This window comes from Drosophila simulans, chromosome 3L (assembly GCF_016746395.2).
Source record: "Drosophila simulans strain w501 chromosome 3L, Prin_Dsim_3.1, whole genome shotgun sequence".
In the NCBI taxonomy this organism is placed as follows: Eukaryota; Metazoa; Arthropoda; class Insecta; order Diptera; family Drosophilidae; genus Drosophila; species Drosophila simulans.
In genome coordinates this window covers 21,833,871-21,855,162 of record NC_052522.2, presented here as the reverse complement: position 1 = coordinate 21,855,162, position 21,292 = coordinate 21,833,871, and the positions used below count along the sequence as shown (strand labels likewise).

General features: G+C 47.0%; 1 protein-coding gene and 1 long non-coding RNA gene across 2 annotated transcripts in view; one reads left to right on the top strand and one right to left on the bottom strand.

Moving 5' to 3' along the window:
- The window catches only part of LOC6739100 (MOXD1 homolog 2), a 113,601-nt gene that overhangs the window by 9,559 nt on the left and 82,750 nt on the right, over positions 1–21,292 (bottom strand). Inside the window, exons 4-9 of the mRNA XM_016171927.3 lie at positions 16,574–16,858; positions 15,829–16,014; positions 14,702–14,897; positions 9,316–9,485; positions 9,060–9,222; positions 7,043–7,178 (exon numbers count right to left, since the gene is read on the bottom strand). Coding sequence (XP_016032941.2) covers positions 7,043–7,178; positions 9,060–9,222; positions 9,316–9,485; positions 14,702–14,897; positions 15,829–16,014; positions 16,574–16,858 — 1,136 coding nt within the window. The remainder of the gene's footprint in view (positions 1–7,042; positions 7,179–9,059; positions 9,223–9,315; positions 9,486–14,701; positions 14,898–15,828; positions 16,015–16,573; positions 16,859–21,292) is intronic.
- Positions 2,339–19,384, top strand: LOC27208789. Its single transcript, XR_001601045.3, has 3 exons — positions 2,339–2,491; positions 2,574–3,484; positions 19,250–19,384. It is a non-coding gene; the product is annotated as an uncharacterized LOC27208789 (long non-coding RNA).

Sequence of the window (21,292 nt, the reverse complement as noted above, 5' to 3'; positions counted from 1 at the left end):
CGAATTGAACACATTGATAAATTGAGGTGGTGCTTAAAACCTGGGAAAACTTAAAGAAATACTTCCCCTTTAGTTTCTGCCCGATTAGAAGATAATCCTATATGGCTTATTATTTTAGATGATTTTTATTATAATTCGCTCTGCTAGAGTTGTGGATTAATGGATTTAACGTGTAGTTCCCTTTCAGAAGATAATCTATACCCGCTGGACCCCTTTTTGTTAACTACACCACTGGCTCGAATGTTGTGCAATATAAATTCCTTCTATATATTCATCTCATCTCATTCATTCCCTCCATTCATTCATTCATTTCGCTTCGTTTCGTTTCGTTCGGTTGGCTCAGAGCCGTCTGCCCCCCGACATGTCCGTCCGCCCTTACAATTAGGCTAATTAATTTTGTTCTTTGCCGGGCATTACGAAAAATGTTGCTTTAATTTCATAGAGCCCACACACATAGCGAGTGAGCGAGACGGTGATAGAGAGAAAGGGAGAGGGAGAAGGAGCGAGAAACGCACATTTTCTTTCTGCTATCCTGCGAGTTGTTTTTGGCGGCTGGCAGAATCCTTTGGAAGCCGCAAACAAATCTCTTTTAATTAATTTATGATTCCACTCAATCCGCATCGAGGGTTGTGTCTGCGAAAGCCCTCTCCGAGTGGAGAAAGGTGCCCGTCGTGGTGGCAGGAAAGGCAGCAGTGGCAGGGGTGGCGAGCAATTCTGCGAGCTGGAGAGGTTGGGGGTGGAGAAGGCGGAAGTGCCGCTGCAACAGCCGCAACAATTTGCGGTTGGAAACACGAAAAATATTAATGTCTGCGGATTGATTGCAAAACCTCCCCTCTCGCCAGCATCCTCTAATGGCGCTGGCCACTTGTGCGAGTCCTCCCGCATGTCCGTGTCCGTGCGGTCCGGATCCATGTCCTGCGTCCCGCCATAATAATAATATAAAATAATATATGGCACGGCCCGACTCCGTCCATCTGTTTTGCGGCAGTGCAGTACACTTACAGAAATTTACTATCATTTCTGATTTGATAATAGGTACTCTGCAAGGCACAATGCCGTTTAGGTGCAAGGATATATATATATATAATATATGATATATAATTTGAATATCTTTCATTATAATGGCCAGCCTCACTCCTTTGTTTCACATCACCCTTCCTATTTGATGTATAAATAGCTACTACTCCGTTCTGAAGATGCGTACCAAGGTCTTAGAAAATTTCTAACCGTGTATTTGTAGTGCATCTCCCTTTTACATTTGGTGTTTGCGGTTCATTGGATGGATGTGGCGGGGTGTAGGGGGTGAGGTGTTGCAGGGATGTTAGAGGCGGGGCGCAAGGTTCGCCTGCTAATATATCCGGCCTGCATGACCGTAACCGAAGCCGCCGTGACCTCCAACATACATATAATAAATATAAATGCAGTGGAAACGCACACAGATGTCGGTAATGTAAAAACGGGATAACATCCTAGAGAGGATGTTGCCCTGCCCACCATTCAGCACTCGCCACTCGAACGCCCCGTTGTGCGGCATCAATCGACGGCGTTTTAGCCTTATCGCCATTGACTTCATTGGCACTCAGTATAATTAAAATGATGGCCCAGCAGCAACAGGATTGCAGCCAACTAGTCGGCAGCAACATTCGGCAGGACAAAGGATCTGGGATTCCGGGGATCCGAGTGGGCTTGGGCTTGGGTTTGGGGAGTCACTGGTTTGGCATTGTTGATTATAAAATCCAATGGCACATCACAATGCCAGCCTCGAAACGCATTCCGAGCGGAACCAGCTCTAGGCCACGGCCATGGACTCCAGCTCCATCCACTCCAGGTCCCGCTGCATTTCTGTACTTCTTGTGCCAATCCGCATGCACATCCATTGCAACTCCGGAGTGGGGCTCTGAAACTGCAACTGCAATGCGCTTTGCAATGGGTTTATTTATGTAGCGTTATGACGACGGCGCATTCCACACAACACACAGGAGGCGGAGGCGGAGGGGGGCGTGGCACGGTAGCAAGTGTGCACTGGTGTGCGTTTATGACCTCCTGTTCGCATGGGGGCAGAATTGCAGAATTCAATTTTGAAGTCGAATGCAATTGCAATTGGCATAACGACCAAATGACCGTTCTTGATGACAAATGAAAACTAAAGTGGGCGGCGTTGGGGGGGTTTTGGAAAATGGGCACATGATCAATCTAGCTATTAGAATGTCAGAAAAGGCAAAGAATGCATACACATATATGAAGGCAACTTTAAACTAAAGTTAAGTGATTTGGCAAAATGGGAACAGTCCGAATATAAAAGTTTTTGGACATCGAACTGTTTATTATACTCGTACTATTAAAATGTCAAAGACAAGGATTTCAAAATAATTGGAAGAAAATTGGATCAGGATACCTAGGAATAGCCTGACATTCAAATTAAAAAATTGATTTTTGGGTACAAGACATTGAAGACATAATCAATTTGAGCTCCAAAGAAGGCGTAATAAAGGTACAAACTCCGTTCTAAGTATAAACAAGATTTCGTTCGCCGTGATATTAATTAACTCAGTAACTTTTCTCACGTTCCAAAGGTTCGAGCTAACAAGATGAGGAAAGCAAGGGAGCATCCGAGCATCCCGCAGGATAATTGCGATGAGCCGCGCAAGGAGTATCGATAACAAAGGCCGGAAGCCGAAAAACTCCGTGTGTGCAGCCAGCCAGTCATCCGATATGCAAAGATGAAGGCATGGCCAAGAAGGAAAAGTCATAAAGCAATAAAGGATATCATGAGCCTTAATGAGGCTCCCTTTTGGGATGGGATACCGGGCACAAAGAGGATATCTATATCACTCAGCCCCAAACAATTAACGAAAGCTGCGACCCAGCGGCGAGTCAGGCACTATAAAATGAAGCCAATTTGCGTAGCTCAACAAACAGAAAACGCCAATAAACAAAGGCTGGCGCGGTGGGCAGGGAAAACAACCGCGAACGGGAGCCGAGGCGGGAGCGAAGTGGCAGTGGAAATGGAAATGGAAATGCACACAACTTGAATAATTACTTTGATTTTAATGCCGGCACCAGATCCAGGCCAGTGGTAAAGCAGACACAAACGCACGTACAATTAAAATTAATTTCGGTGGCCATGGCAAGTGCGTAAATTGTAAAAACCACTATCACATTATTTTTTCTGGTTTTCCCTTTTTCGCTTTTCCCGACGCGTTCCACTCGTTTCGAAAAGGCGCACCCGAAATGGTCATCGGGCAGCTCGGAAAATCAGGCAACAAAACCCCAAAACGTAAAACGAAAATTAAGCCAATAACGGGGCAATCGGGCCGGCATCGCATCGTGGCGATTCAGGAATCAGGCTTTGGCCAAAGGACTCCTGGAAGGGAATGAACCGTGTGCGAGTATGTGGCGACGAGGAGAGGAGGGGAGCAGACGGGACAGAAAGCAGCCCATTGGGCGCATGATCAATGGAGCTGCGCGATTTCGAAGATGCACGGTAAGAAACCGGTGAATTGTGAATTCTGTATTTAAAATTTAAGTGCAACCTTAAACTCGTGAGAAAAATCAATACTATATATCTTTTGTAATATGCGTTTAGACTGCATCTCGTTTGAGGCTGTAATTTCGAAAAAAGGAGAGAACTATACATATCTCTCATACAGAAAACTTCCATCCTTAAACTTCGTCACCAACTAGCAACCAACCGATTGGTTTCTCGCTGTGCCAAATGCATTCCCCAGCCAGTTGATGTCCTGTTGCCAGCTACTGCACTTCCTCTCAGTCGCCCCACAATAAGAACCGAGCACCACAGCACCACCCACCACCCACCTTCCACCAGCCATCCTCCATCCGCCACCGCCCCCTCCTCGGATGCATTGTGTGCTTTATGGCCTTGGGCCCTGACGCACGCTAACGACTTCAATGAGTTTTGCATGATGACGACGACAACGAGGACAACGTGGTCCAGCCTTCTGATAACTCCGCCACCCTTCCACACCCACTCACTTCCACCCGCACCCCCGCTCTGGGCAGAGCTCCATCATCACCACTCCGGTTATATTGTGTCGCATCTCGCTCCGACAGAGAGTATGGTATGTGTGTGTGTTGGTCAATTCGGCCACAGTTGAAGTGCAAACAATTTTGGAAGCCCCTTTGATACACTCGCCGAAAATCAGTGTGTATCAAATTAAATTGAATTTCAACCACAATAAGCATCCCGGCTTAGAGTCCATTTCGGGAATGGGGTATGGGGATTGGGATTGGGATTGGGATTGGGGATTGGGGGTGTCGGAGAAGGTTCTGATTGCGAGGATGCCGGTTGGCATTTGCAAGTGGCTTATAATTACATTAGTTGCAGACCAATTGAGCCTCAATTTGGCCGCCCGATGCTGCTGGCTATGACCTGTGTGCGTCATTAGCTTATCATTCAGCGTGGCATGCCGAGTAGCAACGTGCCACCGGTTGTGTGTGACCACTGTTGTGTGAACGAGAAGATAAAAAGCATCAATTTGCAGCAAGGATTTTTCCGATGTCTAGCTTGCTGTATTTTAAACAAATCGAATTGTTAAACTGTCCAATTATCTCCTGAATTTCCAATTCAAATTTAATGGCACACTGTTTGAGAAATTCAATGTTATCCCGCCCCTCCGCAACTCCTGTTTAATTACCGCATACTGGAATTTAAAAGGATTAACAAGTTGATAGTGCACAAGGGCAGCCCTCTAAACGAACCACATACGAGCAGACGCCGCAGTTCCCATTCCCCTGGCAAAGTGATGTTATTGTTTCGCCTGTGCTCGCTTTCTATCATTGTTTAATTAAACCTGAAGCGTACAACATGCACTACCTGCGGGCATAGCTAGACATAGAACAAATAGGAGCCGCAGTCCTCGCCGGTCCTCACTACCTCACCACCCCACCACCCATTTAAAGTTGGGACTGTTGCAGTGCCATCACTCCTTGTGCCCCGTTCCCAGGCCCACCGATTTCACTCGCTTGTTGTCGTTCGGGCTTTCATTATGAATTTTAATCCGCATATCGCATTCGCACTTTCGGATGCAGGAGCTCCAGACCCGGACCCCGGATCCCGAGCTCCGATCCCAGATCAGATTCGAATTCAGGGCCGGAGGAGGGACTCCTGCCCGTAGCCGGACATGAAGCGCTACAAAATTGCAGTGGCCATAATAACTGACCAACAACAATAATAAGAACAACAATGGCAACAATGCGGTGAGCAGGGGGCAGGGGGCATTGTATTAAACAAACAACAACAAGCGCGTGAAACAACAAGGCCAACAATAACACAGGCGGAGATGGCCTGAACCCGTACTCCTCCCGACTTCCGACTCCCGACTCCCTGCTCCGCTCGTCCGTGGCAGTCCCATAACGACAGACAATTGCAAATGACTTTATCAATTCATGTCGATTTCGGGTACACGCAGTTCAGTTCAGATGTCGTAGGACGGTCGGGCGGTCGGGCGGGGGATGCGATGTTTGGGTCCATGGGTCCATGAAGTGGACATTGTCTGGACAAAAAGCCAGTGGATGCGCCATGGGCCTCCGCTCCGCAATCACTTACAACAAAAAGTTGTAAGCAAACAAAGCCGGTGGATGGTGGGTTCGATTGTGCGGGCTTAGTGCCATGAAATGCGATGATGGGATGTGATAGGATCCTTGGCTAGGTATATTGAATGGATTCGCTGCTAACCCGTTATCAAAGATAGTGATTAGCACTCCTTCGCTACCATCTTGCCCGAAACCAATCAAGCCGCAACAGTCGCTTTTTATTCAAATGTAATCTTGGCCAGCCGAGTAACTCATTTACGTGGCCATGTCTTCCGCTCCTCACCTTTTTGGCCGGACCAACCGTAATCCATTTATGCCGTTTACTTTGATTTGCGGTGCTTCTCCATCTCTTCGCACAGCGTGGAAAATTATCTTTGATTCGGCTTGATTCGATTCGATTCGGCCCTGGCCTGTGCCAATAGAAGGAAGTGATTAATAGGGCGTGGCAAGTCCTTGCCCCGACCATCGCTTAATTTCGACTAATTTTCAGCGCACGCTTTAATACAATATTTATGGTGCCGGGCTGATTTATCCCAGACGGAGATGGGGCTGCACTGGCGCAACCATCGAAGAGTCAAGTGGTGGGTGGTGGTGAACGATGGGGGTTAAAGGACCCTGAATGGACCCTGAATGACGACCGAGTGATGGCTGGTCGGATGCCAGGACTCCAGTTCGCTGTTTATTTACCACTTGACGGTAATAGAAATCAATATTTTCTAAATAAAAGCGAGGTCCCTCCTCCGCAGCGAGGTCGTGGCGTGGGCTGCTGCTGTCTCGTAATTTATTTTTCCACATTCACAATTCTCAATTAGAGCAGAGCCGGGTGCAGTGCTCAGTTCATTTTCCGATTGTTTGTTAGGCAAATACTTCAGAATTGAGAATACCCGAGTGCGGCGACGAGGAGCTCCGACCTCCTGTCCCCACTGGCACTTCCTATCCTGGCGCTCTGCGAGTTCGTTAGGTGATTTGGTTATGCAACAACATCATTAAATCACCAATTACTTTAGTCAACAGAGGAATAAACCGAATTTCCTTATACACAAGCCGGGTCCCGACAACGTCGAGTGGGCGGAATGAAGAGTACGGGTCGAGGAATAGGCGAAGAGGTAAGGACGAGCTTCGGAAAGCTACAATGGATCCAAATTGAATGTGAATGGCGGGTAAATTGATTGGGAGAGGACTCTAACTACTCCATCCTGGCGATTAATTATAATATAATATCTATATATATAGCATTTATTTATGGTTAATATCCCTTAAAAAGTTTCCATCTCTGTGCCTCCGATTAAGTTCTCAGTAAGCCCCGGCATAATGAAATCCATTTCCCTTTGAAATATTCACGCCCTCCATGAAACATACTCTTATTCGGAATGTGTCAATATTCATTAGCCCAGGATCGGCATCCGAGCCCGGAACTCGACCACCCAGCATTGTACATGCACTTATGATGGGGCAGGCAGAGGGAAATAAGGGAAAATATGTTACTTACGTTGCCAGTTGCTCGATACCAAGCGAGTGCAACACTGTGGGCAGACTCGGCAGTGAGTGACACGTTGTCAGCTTCTTCTGGCGTGGATAGTAGAGTGTCAGCACCGTGCAGCTTTCTTCCTTCATGGTAAGTCCACCTGTGCGGGAGGAGCAGAGAGGAGAAAAGAGAGATGGGAGTCAGACGAACGGCATAAGAAATGCAGCTGTGAAAAACAAAAAACAAAAGCGGCGTATCCCCGAGCCCATGCCCATTCCCATTCCCAATTCCCGTAGAATGCAGGAAGTGTCAACGGGACTGGGGGACAATATCCTGGCTGGCTGGCTGGCTGACTGGCCAGGTAAGGCCCCATCCTGCTCTGGAGTTTCTGCGAGTCCCTTCGGCTCAAGCCGGCTTGGCTGGCTGGCAACAAAGGACGAAATTAAGCGGCCGCTGCAGTTGGCAGCACAGTGAAACAGCCAAGGCGCCATCATAATAATATTGCAGAATGGAGACAGCCTTGATGCTGATGGCTTGGAACGGAGCAGAACTGAACCCAACAGAATAGAACAGGAGCGTCGCCCATTTGCTGCCTGGCTTTATTTGAGCAACGCTTCAGATGGGCAACGCTTTATTTTTCCGGGCGCACGCCTCACTGACTTGCTCACTGTCTGTGGATCTATCTGGTTCTGTTCCATTCTGGTCGGTGGTGCTACATCGTTACGGTTGTCTATTAAGACTCTGTGTGTCTCTATTGAGAGTTGTCACCCGTCTAGCAAATCCCCACTCTCCAGGCACTGCTTTCCCTACTGCTTCCCCCACTGCTTCTCCACCTGCTTCCTTTCCGCCACCCGAATCGTGTAGATTGTGTTTGAATTTGTGCAAGCAAGCAAGAAAGTCAAGTTTGCGTTAGGTGCTTTTATTTCTTTCAACTCTACGGAGAAATTAATGGGGCTGCAGTGCCTCACTGGCAGGAACCCTGTAAGACGGGGCTTTATTATATTACTGTATGGAAATAGGGACATAATGACATCTTGTAAACATCTAGTTGCAGCATATATGTTTTCATTATTATTAATTGTTTCGTCGGAAACGAAATCTACTGCATTATCTATCTCTGCGAATCCCCACATGGCCCTTGTCCACTTAAATTGCTCAGATATTTTTTACTCTAGCGCCTTCCTATGCGCTTCTCATTGAATTGAGTCCCTGTTGCTGCAACATGCACTTCTCCATCCTTCAAAATCAGTTCTTTCCATTATCGTTGTCTGTTGTGTCAGCTTCACATTTTGCCATCTTCCAGTATTCCAATCTCATTAATAACAACCTCTATACAGACTCCAGCATGCCATTGTACCGCATTGTCCATTTCGTTTGAGTCCTGAGCAGCTGTCACATCAGGAGCGGAGCAGAGCAAGACCAAGACAACTCCCACTACAACACCTGGCAGCCAACCCATCCCATTCTATCCCATCCCATCCCATCCCATCCCATCCCATCCCATCCCATTCCATTCCATACCGTGGCTAAGTGAAATGTTTCACTGTCTTGGTTTATGTATTTTACAATGACGTGGCTGCTCTGTCTTCGCCGGCAGGATCCACCTGCTCCTCCTCTCGATGAGAGTGGCCGGCGCCTTTGTCTTGCGCCTTCGTGTGCAACGGTTCGTCCTGGTATCCTGCTATCCTGCTATCCGTCTCCCCAGACCGCCGCCTGTCGCATATCGTTTGGCTGATTTAAATGTGTCATAACGACGATTGCTCACCGTTGCCACTGCCTGTTTACACAACTCCCTCCGCCCACACCCCTGTTTACACTCCAGCGCCATCGGCAATTTTATAGAACATTTTCGCTCACGACAATGCTGGGACTTCGTCCTCGGCTTTTACAATTTCCTATATACTGAATACTGAATCCTGCCTTTTTTGCAATCTTTATGGCTGTTTGGGCCGGGCGCGCTTTCTTCGGTGCAGGACTACTCTGTATGTGCACACAAGTACTCGCACACTCGTATACTCGTATATAGTCCCCGAGCACTTACCCAGGGTAATTGCCTTTCGTGACGAACTGTCATAAATGCATTCGGCGATGAGTCTATCCCCGGGCATGGAATGCACCGATTGTGGCAAACGTCGAAAGTCCTGATAGGCAACATCTATATTGCTGTCGTGTGCAATTGGCGGCAGCTCCTCGGTTTGTCGTATCTGAAAACGGGGTTAGGAGCAGAAGTTAGCTCATTAGCATGGCGCTTCGGAGACCCCAGTATGTCAGGGATATGGAAATCCAAGGGCACTCACCTGGCGTAACTTGACCTCCTTGCCGATCTGGTGGGTGCGCATCATCACCGCGAATATGTTGATGCCCTGCTGGGGGAAGGCGTAGCCGGTGCAGTCCTCGATGCACTGTCCCTCGGAAACGACCCGCTTCTGGCCCGGCGGGATGATGTGTCGCCAGTTGGGGTCCATTCCTGCAAAGAGAGTTGCGTTCAGTTGAGTTGGGCTGGCTTCAAAAACGTTTCAGTGCTTTTAATTAACGGTTCCACGGGGTTCGAGTGAGGAGGAGCCGCTAAAAGCTGCCGTGGTTAACGACGGATCCCGTTCCGCCCGTGAAAGCGGAATGTGGAAACCCCAACCTCGTTATCATCGCTCATCAGTGTCTCTCCATCGCCCACAGCCATCCGCCTGCACTCGACACTCTATTTAACTTTGAACGCTGATTTTTTAATTCGATTTGGCGCAGAACGTGTAATTACATTTTAATTGCTGCTTTTGATGTTTTAACAACTTTGTCAATGCAGCTCTCAGCTGCCGCCAGCTAACCCCCACCCATCCACCCATCCACCCACATATCAATTAGGGGACAGCTCTTTATTTCCAAGAGATTCCTCACAAATCAAATTTTGAATTTTACAAATTTTGGGGGCTCGCTTCTGGCCCCACGTTGGCTCAATTAGTTAAATGTTGTGGAATATTGTGCATACACAGGATTCTCCCATACACTCCCATCTTCCACTCCCCGATCCCAGATCCGATGCTCCCCACACTCAATTAGGGCCGCGTGTCGCCCGCCGTGGTGAAAAAATATTTGAAATTCATGTGCTACATATAAATTTGCGCTCCTTCTGCCGACTGTTTGGCATTTCAATTGGTGTGCGTGGGAGGGAGACGGGGTTGTAGTATGCCAATCAAAATACTCGCGGGAAATACTTGGCATTGCTGGAGGAGCCCATTTCTGAATTCAGCTGGCAATTGATTTCCATTTTTGTGTTTCGCGCTGCTCTCTTATTGTGTCGGCCTCGTAAATCTGGGCTTAAATGTTGTTTAAATCCTTTAGCCCTGCCCTTCCAAAGCGATTACACCAGTGCGTCTAGAACTTTAAATGTGTTTAAAGGGCTGAGATCACTGAGATTCGGATGCCTATTGTATTTGGTTATCTATTTGGCTTCCCCAAATTCGCTTGTATGCGAAGCCAATTAAGGAGCTACAACCATTTTGTTATTGAATATGCCGATTTAAGATTAGTTCCCAATTGCATTAATTATTTTTCCAATTCATTCTGCATTTGTGTTTACAACTTCGACGCAGGTGCGCTACTTCCCCATGCCGCTGACCTACTTTCGTTCCACTCTTTTTCCCGCTCCGGCTCATCCGCTTTAATCTCATTGAACATACGTAAAAATATTAACTTTAAAACCCTTTGCATAAAATATCCATTTGGCTGGCCGATATGTGCGCCTTTTTCCAATTTAACAACCTCAACGGGCAGAATATGGCGTAATGAATTGAATTTTACGCCCGCTGCTGCGCAGTTGGGAACTATATAGTTTATACTATAGTTTATCCCTATATCCATAACTATATGCACGCTCTACGAGTATGTATGGGAATATATGTAAATTTGCTTTGCATATTTGCCGGCGAGATTATTTCTATTAATTTTCATAGTCGCCACCGAATGGGTTTTGGCTTTGTCATGTAGCAGGGAATCAATTTTCAATTACCGAAAAAATTGCTTAACTATGCCGCGATGGCTTTAAAAACTTTTCACCCAGCTCGGCCAACCTAGCTCCTATTTTTTGGTCATTTCACAAAGTGTCATGCGACCGAAATCAATCAATCGACCAGTGGTGGGAGCAGGGGGTGGAGCGGGGGGAATGCGCGTGTCAGGACTTTATGATACTAAAATTCTCTATCATCAATTTAATTGAAAGTTACGATTCATGCGAGCGATGAGCTGTCGTTTAAGAAGTTTGAGCGAGCTCCTTTTCGAAGTTCGCTAGCATGAAAGTCGGCAAAAGTTTTGCGGCTATCCATTAATTGATTTCCATTAACTTTCAATTCGATCAGTCCATTTGAATATTATCAAAGCTCTCGCTGTGAAATGGCTGGCCATGGCCATGGGAGTTTCCAATTCGTTTGGATTCATTTCATTTCGATTCCATTGCCGTCTCTATCCCACTGCAAATTTCCATTCATTAAATCAAAATTCAATATTGGCCATGCGAAGCATGACGAAATTCGCCGGCATGGCCCAAAAGCGAGGGGGTGGGGAGGGGAGGGGCGATTGGCTCTATTTCTATTTGATTTGGCCCAAAGCGCGGCGGGGACAAGCTCGCTGGCAATTCATAACTACACATATTTTTCAAATCGATATTTAACGCTGCCATCCAATGCAGTTGGCGGGGTTTTCGGCAGTTGCATGTTGACAGCCAGCACACGGTGAATGGAATGGCAAATGGCAATGGCAGAATGCAAAAATGTCCGATTGCAACTTTTCTAATTATTTTAAATGGCAATTTGTGTCAAAGCGTCAGCTCACTCACTTTATGTCCCAAAAAGAGGGAACGATTTGATTAGCGTCCATGGGAGACACTGATACCATGATACCGGCCATACATACATATTTATTTGTATATTTTGACGCCGAAATTGCTGACTGAAACTCGGCCACGAAATCAAATTTGATATAAACATTTTTGGGTCAGGTGAGCATAGTGGCAGCAGCTAAAATTTATTCCATGCTGTGTATTTTTCCGGGCTACTTAAATGCACTTGTATGTTGTGATTGAGATAGATTTCTATACCTGAATGTTCACTTGCATGTTCATCAAGTTCTTTATATCATTTGGGAAAATTTTGTGAAAATGTTTCCTGACTTATGCAGTTTCATTTATTAATATAGTGATTTAGGAATCGAACGAAATGAATCGCACTCGCTTGCGTAATGAACTTTTGGTAGATATGTATGTCCGTTTGTGAAGACGACCGTATCCGTAAATTTCCTTTCATTTCCCGCCTCCCTGTGAGATCAATGGATGTTCACTCATTTCCCGATAAGCTTTGAGCTCCAGATTACAATCCCCGAGCAGGCTTAACATACCCAATCTCATTTGTTTCGCCCCACCTTCAGCCTTCCAGCTCCCATCTCCAAGGTGCCATAAAAATTCGCCAAGCCGCAACATTAATCACAGATTCGTTGCATACTCCAGGGCGCTATATCAGTAACCAATTAAATTGAAATTAAATTTTGCCACAGCCCGCGAGAGCGAGACGGGCGACCGGGGGAGAGGGACGGAAACAGACCGGAAACGTAGCAATTTCGTAGCTACTTATGCGTGTGGGACCCGAAAGCTTTGGCTTTAGCTCCCCTCCGTAATTCAATTTATAGCAAACCAGGAGAAAATTGTAGCCAACATTTTATTTTTCGCTATGGCTTTCCTCATTTTTTATTTATTGACTGGCTGCTGCGAATGTGTTTGTGTGCGTGGTATGCGTTAAATTCCAATTAAATATTTCAATGCCAAATGCCGTCTGCCGCCCCTAAAGCCCTCAGAATCGGATCTTGGCCTCCCGTCCGAATTTTCCCTGGATTATAGCGAAATGCTCCTCTGTTTTCGGCTTTCCCAAATTGTATTTTTCTATCAAGATGTATTAATCCACTTCTCTCTCTGTTTTTCGGCGTTCTACTCCGGAAGTTTTGGCAACACCTACTCAAAACAAAAAAAAAAAAACCGAAAAAAACGAAAAGATGGATGAAATGTAAGTAGTCGAAGTTCTACCAACCGTCCAAACGCCCCGTTTCCCCCACTCCCCCGTTTTATTTAGCGCTTGTGCCATGTCTTTTCTGTGCGGTTGGGGAAAAGTTATATTGGTTTGCGTGACTCTCAACAAAAGTGAAATAACAATTGCAGCAACAACAGCAAGGACGGGCCGGTGGGAGGTGCCCAACCCCGGATTCCACCCACCGCAACCACCCAGAATGCCAAAAACAAACAGAAGAAAGAGCCCAGCACGGCCAACACGAAAAAATAGAAATAAATTCTAAAGTGAAATTAGTATTTTAGTTATCCTCTGCCTGCTCACGAGCCACACAATAAGCCGTGTATACAGAAAAATTGAGTACCTGAAGAATTTTCAGGTGGTTTGTTCGGTCCGTTTGGATTTGGATGCGCGGTGCAGCGGGGGGTGATTGAGAAGTACTCAAAAAGCGCTTAGGCGCTAGGTGGGGATAACTCCACATTGCTTGTAAATTGCTGTTTTGCGGATTTCTTTCAATCGACGGACGTTTTGTGAGTCAAAAGTATGACGTAGAAAACATGATAATTCGAGAGAAACTCGACGGAACTTTAAGGAAAGTGTGGTATCAATGAGGGCCTGGGAAATTGGCTAATAACGAAGGCTTGAACAAATAAATAGGTAATACTTATAGTAGCTTTAAAACTCAAGGTGCTACATTTATAATTTAGTTTGTGCTCTTTCTTAATATTCATTTATATTATACTTGGTATCTATATTTGAACAAGTAACCATTTAATTTCACTTTATTTGAACTATGTGCTTAACATGTATACATCTTTGTATCTTCACGAGAAGCCCTCGCTGCAACTATCCACAATGAACTGTTACCGGCAGCACCTAACCTTTTGCTTTTTGAATTATTTAGTTGCTTGGCTAGAAAGTTTCAGCTTGCCGCTTTTGTTTCGACTACAGACACATGCCAAGTCGTTCGAGTTGTTTGATTTGGATGCGTGTATGTCTGTATGTCTGAGTCCAATGGACGGACATCCAATTTAAAATGAAAATCTATTTGTGAGCGATTTGGAGCAGCTCAAATGAAAAAATGAAGAGCCTTGCCGTTGTCTGACAGGCCGGGTCGAATTAAAATTGTGACGATATAAACTTTTGTGGTGGATAAAAGGTAGTTAAATTGCTGTCTGGCTGCTCCTTCCCGGGATTTATCTCTTTTGTTTGTTGTTCTGCCTGTTTTTGCAGACAGCCCGTGCACATACACAGATACAAACGCCCACAAACACCCAAGCGCAACTAAACCGCATTTGGACAAGCTGGGCAAAGTCATAAGCTTTTGTTTTACTAGCCCCACCAATGCGGTTAGACCTGCCATTCCACACCCATCGTGGCGCTCCAGTCCACTCGGCAATCTCATAAATTGCATGACATGAGTTGCATACGCGCTCACACACACACGTACACATACTATACAGATATAGAAAGTCCTGTCGCATAAAATATACAAAGGGCACCAGCTGCTCTCCCACTCGCACCCGCTGGTCCGCCCAGCTGCAATTTATATATCCACACATCCATATATGCATATGGCCAACCCCTTTACTTGGGGATGGATGGATAGAGGGCTGTGGGAATATGAGGATATGGGAATACTTACCGATTGACAGTATGCCAGCATCGTTAGGTCGCAGGACGTGCGTAAAGTAGATTTTCAAACCCGAATTATCCGCCATTTGTCTGGCGTGCAATTGGGCAAAGTCGGGCTTCAAATTGTTGTAATGGGTCTCCATTAAATAATATTTCGCCTGCCGCGACTCGATCGGGTAGCCGGCCTCATGTGGATAAGTAAAGCCCTGCGAAAAGAAAGCCCAAAAATGACAGCAAACAGCGGAAAAATGGGATACAATGGATGGGCTGGATTGGGTTGAGTTGGGGGAATAAGAGTATGTTGAGTGTTTGTTGTTATACTCGCACATGAGTGTATATATATGTATGTAAGTTGAGGGAGGAGCTGGGCTGGGCTGCCCTGAACGGAAGTGGATGCCATGGCCATGTGCAATTTAAATGCAGCCATCGGAGGAGTCCTTGCCCGGCGTCCACCTCCCCAGCTATCCGCACCACGCGACTTGCCATCTCGTCCATTGCCATTCAATTGCAATGCACAGCGCCCCTGGCGGACAGCAGCCGAAACATGCCACTGCATTATGGCGCTCTTCTGATGAAATTATAAAAACCCTGCCCTGAGTCGTCTGAGCTGCTCAAAAAAACAAAAACACGAGTCAGGCGGAGGGGTCAGGGGCCAATAGGGCCAAGGTATTCATTTTTCGATATACACTGCGAGCATGGGGAATATGCACTCGCCGAAGGAGCAAGTGGAAGGATCACGTTTCACGGATCTGTCTTGGTTGTAAATTTGATTTTACTATAATCAGATTTTATTGGCTGTATTAGCGATCTTATCCTTGTGGCCAGAGGTCAAGCCATGACTTGAAAATTCCTATTTTTCTGTTATATGATGATAAGCACGGATGGTAAGGGTAACTTAGGGTAACAAATTGTTCGTATGGGTTCGTTTGCCATGGCTTCTCTGACGCTTTTTTCGTGTTGAAAGGAGGCATTTGCGAAGGTTGAATTAATATTGCATGGTTATGGTTATGACGAAAATGGTCGAGAGTATTGGGTCTCGGGGCATCGGGGTTCGGGGCTTTGGGCTTGAGGGCATGGGTGGGAATGGAGGTATCGGGGCCGGAGATTGTGATTCCGTTCTCGGATGCTTATGCTTACCTCGCTGCCGCGCGACCAGGAGGCCACGATGGCGTTGCACGCCAGCGGAATGGATCGGGCTCCGAGGCACGGGCGGCCCTGCTCGCGTGCCATCTCCTCCAGCTCCGCGTGGGCACCCTGGCACTCGTGCAGCGTTATGTGCTGCAAGTAGTGCACGCTGGACGATGAATCATAAATCGGCTCGTACTGCAGCCATGAAAAGAAAATGAACCGGAGGACGGGAGACAACGGTTAGTGATGTGATGTGCATTGTGGGAAAGATAGGGCGCGCGAGACGGGGATAAATTTTTAATATTTCAATTTGGTTATGCCGAGGCCAAGAGACAACGACGGCTCACAATGCGGAATACAGCCGGCGGAGAGCCGGAGTGTGACTGCCAGACAAAAGCGGAATGCCAGAACGCGTCACTGCACTTGGCCTTAATTATGCATTGTATTTAATATCGTTTAGTCCTGCACCCGGCAAAAATGTTTAAAGGAGCTGCAGGAGTTGCGACTTTAATATATCATTCTATGACTGAAGTTTGACAGCGAGAATACTAGTTAGATTATTAGTACTAGTTAGATTATTAAATATAAAAGTTAATATTAATATTTAATTAAAATAAAGCATATCTTTTATTATCTTATCTTATAGTAAATTATCCTGGCTATACATATGTTAAGCAATCTCAGTTATCGTAGCGACCTAAGTAGACCCTAGATTACAGAGTATCAAGCCCCGTCTTGAATCGAATTTCCTTACCCGGATCAGGTGGTGCTTGCGATTGATGTCCTCCAGCTTGAACATCTTGCACCAGAAGAGCGGCAGGTCGCCGGCGGGCAGCTCCACATCCTCGTTGCGCAGCTCGAGGACTCGCACGCGCTCGTCGTGCGTGGGTGAGGGCATCGGCAGCTGGGCGCGCTGCATGAGGACCATGGGGCGGTAGGGGCGGAAGGCGCGGGCCGGATCCGGAAGGGTGCCAGGACGCACCGAGCCGTGCGGCGGATCCTGGGCGTGGTACATGTACAGCAGGCGCATCGTGTCGTTCTGCAAAGAAGAGCGGATAATGGCGGGTTGAAAAATGAGAAATGTGTAAAAAATTAGTTGCCAGAGGTGGTCAAGGTGGGGTCGTCGAAATGGCGTTATAATGGCGTTGCAACAACCCAGCAACAGCGGCAATAATGTCGTTGCTGACGTGTACACGGATGCACTGTCTGGCTGGAATGCCCCTCGTGGTCCGGAAGCCCTCCTGCCCACCACTCGTTCCCCCGTTTATTCTGGACAAGGTTCGCCTGCTAAATGAAGTACACACTCGCAAAAAAAGCAGAAGCTCGCGCTTGCGAGTTGGGCAGCCGGTAACAACAGGGCAGGAAGGAAGCAAGGATGTTTGCCTGTGGGCAGAGCTGGCCAGCCGGCGACGGAGGACGACGGTGGCAAGGTGGACTATGGGGGCAGGTGGATGGGATGTTTGGTCAGCTGCAGTCGGAAGCTGAAGTTGGGCATTGTCGATGGCGGGTTAATGGTGCAAATTGCAGCGTGCGCGAGAACGTTGCCGCACTTCACCCGGAACGAATGAAACAGGGGGCATCTTCATTGTTCGCCACTATTCCGTGATCCTCTGGCTCTCCAAGTGACCGCATTTCATTCATTTAATTCCCATTTAACAAATTAATTCGGCGCTGCACTCGTGGCCAGTCTGCGTTGCCAAATTTCACTGCACAGACTGTACTTGTGTACTTCAGATGTCTGGTCGGTGCATTTAGCTGAATTAAATCCTCGACCATTTCCTCTCGGCAATTGCATCTTTGGGCCACCAATTTACACTTCAAGTGGGTGCCCCCAAGCATTCGTCTAGCTCAACGAATGTTTCCCATTCTCCGGGATTCCCTCCTCCCAGGAGAACTCTCTTTCGGCCTTTGTATTATGCAAGCGCCGTACTGCATGTATTTTTCATTGGCCACGTAGTTTTAATTGGTAAACCCGAAAATTAAAGCAGTCATTAAAGAATCACGGCCTGCTCTATGAGTCCTTCGACTGCCCGCCCGGCACCTCCTGTCTCACCTCTGACCCCGGGCCTTAAACCCTCCCCTCCCCCCTCACGATACGAACTCTCGTTTGTGGACTGCCGTGGCCTCGGGGCTTTTGGAAGCCAACAGTCAGCTGTCATTGTGTGCACGTCATGTCCACGTGTGTGTGCAGCGACACAGCAGAAACAACAATAACAACACATGCAGTCCTTAGTGTGTGAGTGCGGTGCAGTGAAAAAAAGGACGAACGAACGTCGGGGGCATCCATTTGAATTCATTGTGGCAAAGTGCCCATTGTAGCTGTTAAGTGGAACTGTAGAGTACCATGTTCGACAATTGACGGCCCAGGACGAGCAGAGCAGAGTAGGACTAGTGGGGCCAGGTCCTTGTTTCTACTTGTTCATTTTGCCAGCAACGAGGAGACAATACTTTAATTAACAATTCCCTCTTCCCACTCCCCAGCGCCCATTCCCCACTCCACCAGCCCACTGCCGTCGCCGAACGAGGCGAAGTGTGTAAAAAACCTGTACAAATGAGTCGGTTGTCCTGGTTGTCCTGGCAAACACTGCGGGCGGTTGCAAACGCGGCGCACTAACCGCCCGGCAATCGCCAGTAACAACAACCCACAATAACAGCAGCAGCAGGAGCAGCAGAAGCAGCAAAAGCAGCAGCAGCAGAGCAACAAAAACTGCTGGCCAGTTTTAAAACATTTGGCCAGGCGACTGACTGAAGGGAGCCAGGCAAGGAGCGGGCGTAGCACAAAAGTCATTAACGCCGAGGCTACCGAAGCTGACTGGGCCTGGACATGGCCCAGATGTAAAAACATGACCACTGTGGCAAAAAACTCAACGGTCAGTCCCCGGAAACACAAAGAAAAAAGAGGCCGTCGCCGGTCAGCGCTGCCTCCGGACTGGGGAGTGACCTGTAAATTGTTTAATTTGCGACCTGAAAGGGATTTGGATTGCAAACGGCGGCAAGACAATGGCGCCGCTTTGAGAGCCGATGAGAGCTCATCAAAGTGTCACCATCGGTTCGGTTGAATGGTTGAAAGCTAGAGCATTGATGGGGAGAAATTTAAAATGTAATTGCTTTGTATCTCGGAAGGATCTGTGGCTTTCAATTGAATGGGTGTATCCTGATTTTACTCGTAACAATTATAAAAGTTTGTATTCATGGGATCAAAAGGAATTCATCAGCAAGTGAAAATTATTACTCTACATTTAAAGGATATACTACATTTCCTAGCTACAAGATATATACTCCTAATCCGTAGGTTAGTTACGATAACTAAGAAAAATTATTTTCTTATCTAAATGTGCATTTTTTCATCTATAATATTTAAGTTCAAATTGCTTAGTTATTTAAGCCGAATTCATAATTTCTAAGTTTCCATTTGGGCTGTTCTTTCCAGGTTATCTAGGGATACCATATTAAGGATCTCAAAGTTGTCTACCTCCAGGCTAACTTTACCGTAAAGGTTATAGCTAAATAAATTGGCTTTGAAGATTTCCAGAACCCCCTCGCTCTTGGACCCCCTATCCCATACAACCCCTGCTGCTACTGGGCATCCTCAGTAGGTACGACCAAGTGTGAAAAAGTGTGCACCGAACTATGCACACGCACGACAAGGATGACGAGGAAGAGTCCGGCAAGTCCGGCGAGTCCGGAAAGAGCCCGGCCGTAGCCAGTGGAACAACAACTGCGAGGCGAAAACTAAAATGAAATGAAAAGCTTCAGCAAGGATTACAACCAAAAATTAATGAAAGCAAACTGGCTGCGGTCATTTGCCGTGGTCAACGGTCGGCCAAGGCTTAATTGCCAAAGACGATGACGATGACGATGTTGTGGGCACGGTGAACGGGCTGAACTGAAATGGGGAGTGGAGTGGAGTGTGGTCAAGAATACAGGTTACACTTTAGTGACTGCTGCAGGACCAGAAGGACTCGAGGCTAATTGTGAATGCGGTGGGACTGGAGCTCGGACTTGGACGACTCATTAGAGTGGCTTTGGTTACGGCCCAAAAAACTTGCGAGGGTTGCAGGACACAGCTCAGCACAGCAATACACACTAGCACAACCATACACACTCACACACACACACACACCGATGCAGATACAGCCTCGAACGCAGCGCTCGGCTGAGCCTTGCTGCCTGGTTAAGTGCACTCCAAAGGTCATTTAACCTCTGACTAGGCAGGTTTCACTGCTCTCAACGCAACGGGGGTGACTCTAACCCCCGTCGATTATTCAGGGGGGGTCGGAACACGTTGCGACTTTTTGGCCCAGTTCGCATTCAATTAGGCCTGGTTAACAACGTTGCAGATGCGGACATTTCGGATTCAAATGTTTGTTTAGCCCTAATGGATATAAGTATTTAAATATGCTAACTTTGTTCTACAACTATCTTTTTATCTTTTCTAAAACATTTGGTTTAGTTCATTGTTATAATGTGCTGTTCTACAAATCCTGCGACATATTCCTTGGTGATAGATGGCTCATTCTAGTCAGCCAAACTGTCCGGCCAAACAATGGTCTCAATTGCTGCTTAACGTATTTTTCGAACTTTTTGAAAACTGCTTTCCACATGGCCTTAGATGGGACTAAAAGTTCAGTTGCAAATCATTGCAATTGTTTCTCGTTTCTCCGCAGGCAACCAACAGGCAGCTGGACTGCCCATTCGTCGGCATTCGTTCACACATTGCACCTTTAAGAGCCATTTGCAGTAGTTGTTAATGGCATTGTTATTCTGGATGCCTTCCCCTCGCACTCTTTGTTTTTTGCCCACTTTCGTTTTGCCGTTTCAACGCGCTGCCATAATGGGCCAATTGTCCTTAAATGCGGAGCGTGTTCCGCTCGCTAAGTTGGCTCTGACTCCGGTTCTGGCCCAGACTCCGTCCGGCAATGGCCGTGGTAATGGCCCTGGTCCTGGTCTTGGCCCAGTGGTCAAGTCGGAGTCCTTGGCCCGACACCGAAAACTTTGTCTGCGCTGGCCCCGTTTAATGTGCACGTAATTGAAATGCATTTACAATTGAATTATAAACAGAGCAAACAAATGCGGCACAGGACTGGCACACACATTTACATGAATTCACACTTGAGCGGGGAAATGGGAAATGGGAAATGGGCAACTGGCATTGTGGAAACTTTCTGCAGCAGCTGAGCTCAAAACCCACGCTACTTTCCATTCTTGCTGCTCTTCTTCACTCTTCTTCTCCTCGCCCGGCAATCAAATCAACCATTCCCCAGAAACCCGTGTCCTTTGGATGTGTGTGTCTATCCCTACGAGTGCATGTGCCTGCCTGCATTAGGGTGACCCTCAAAGGTTTTATACTCTCATTGTGCTAGATATCTTTTTCCAGCTGATTGGATGTGAATAAATATTATCCATACGCAGTGTTGTCTGCACTAAATCAAAACAGGGTTTGTAAGATTACATTAAACTCTATCCATAACTG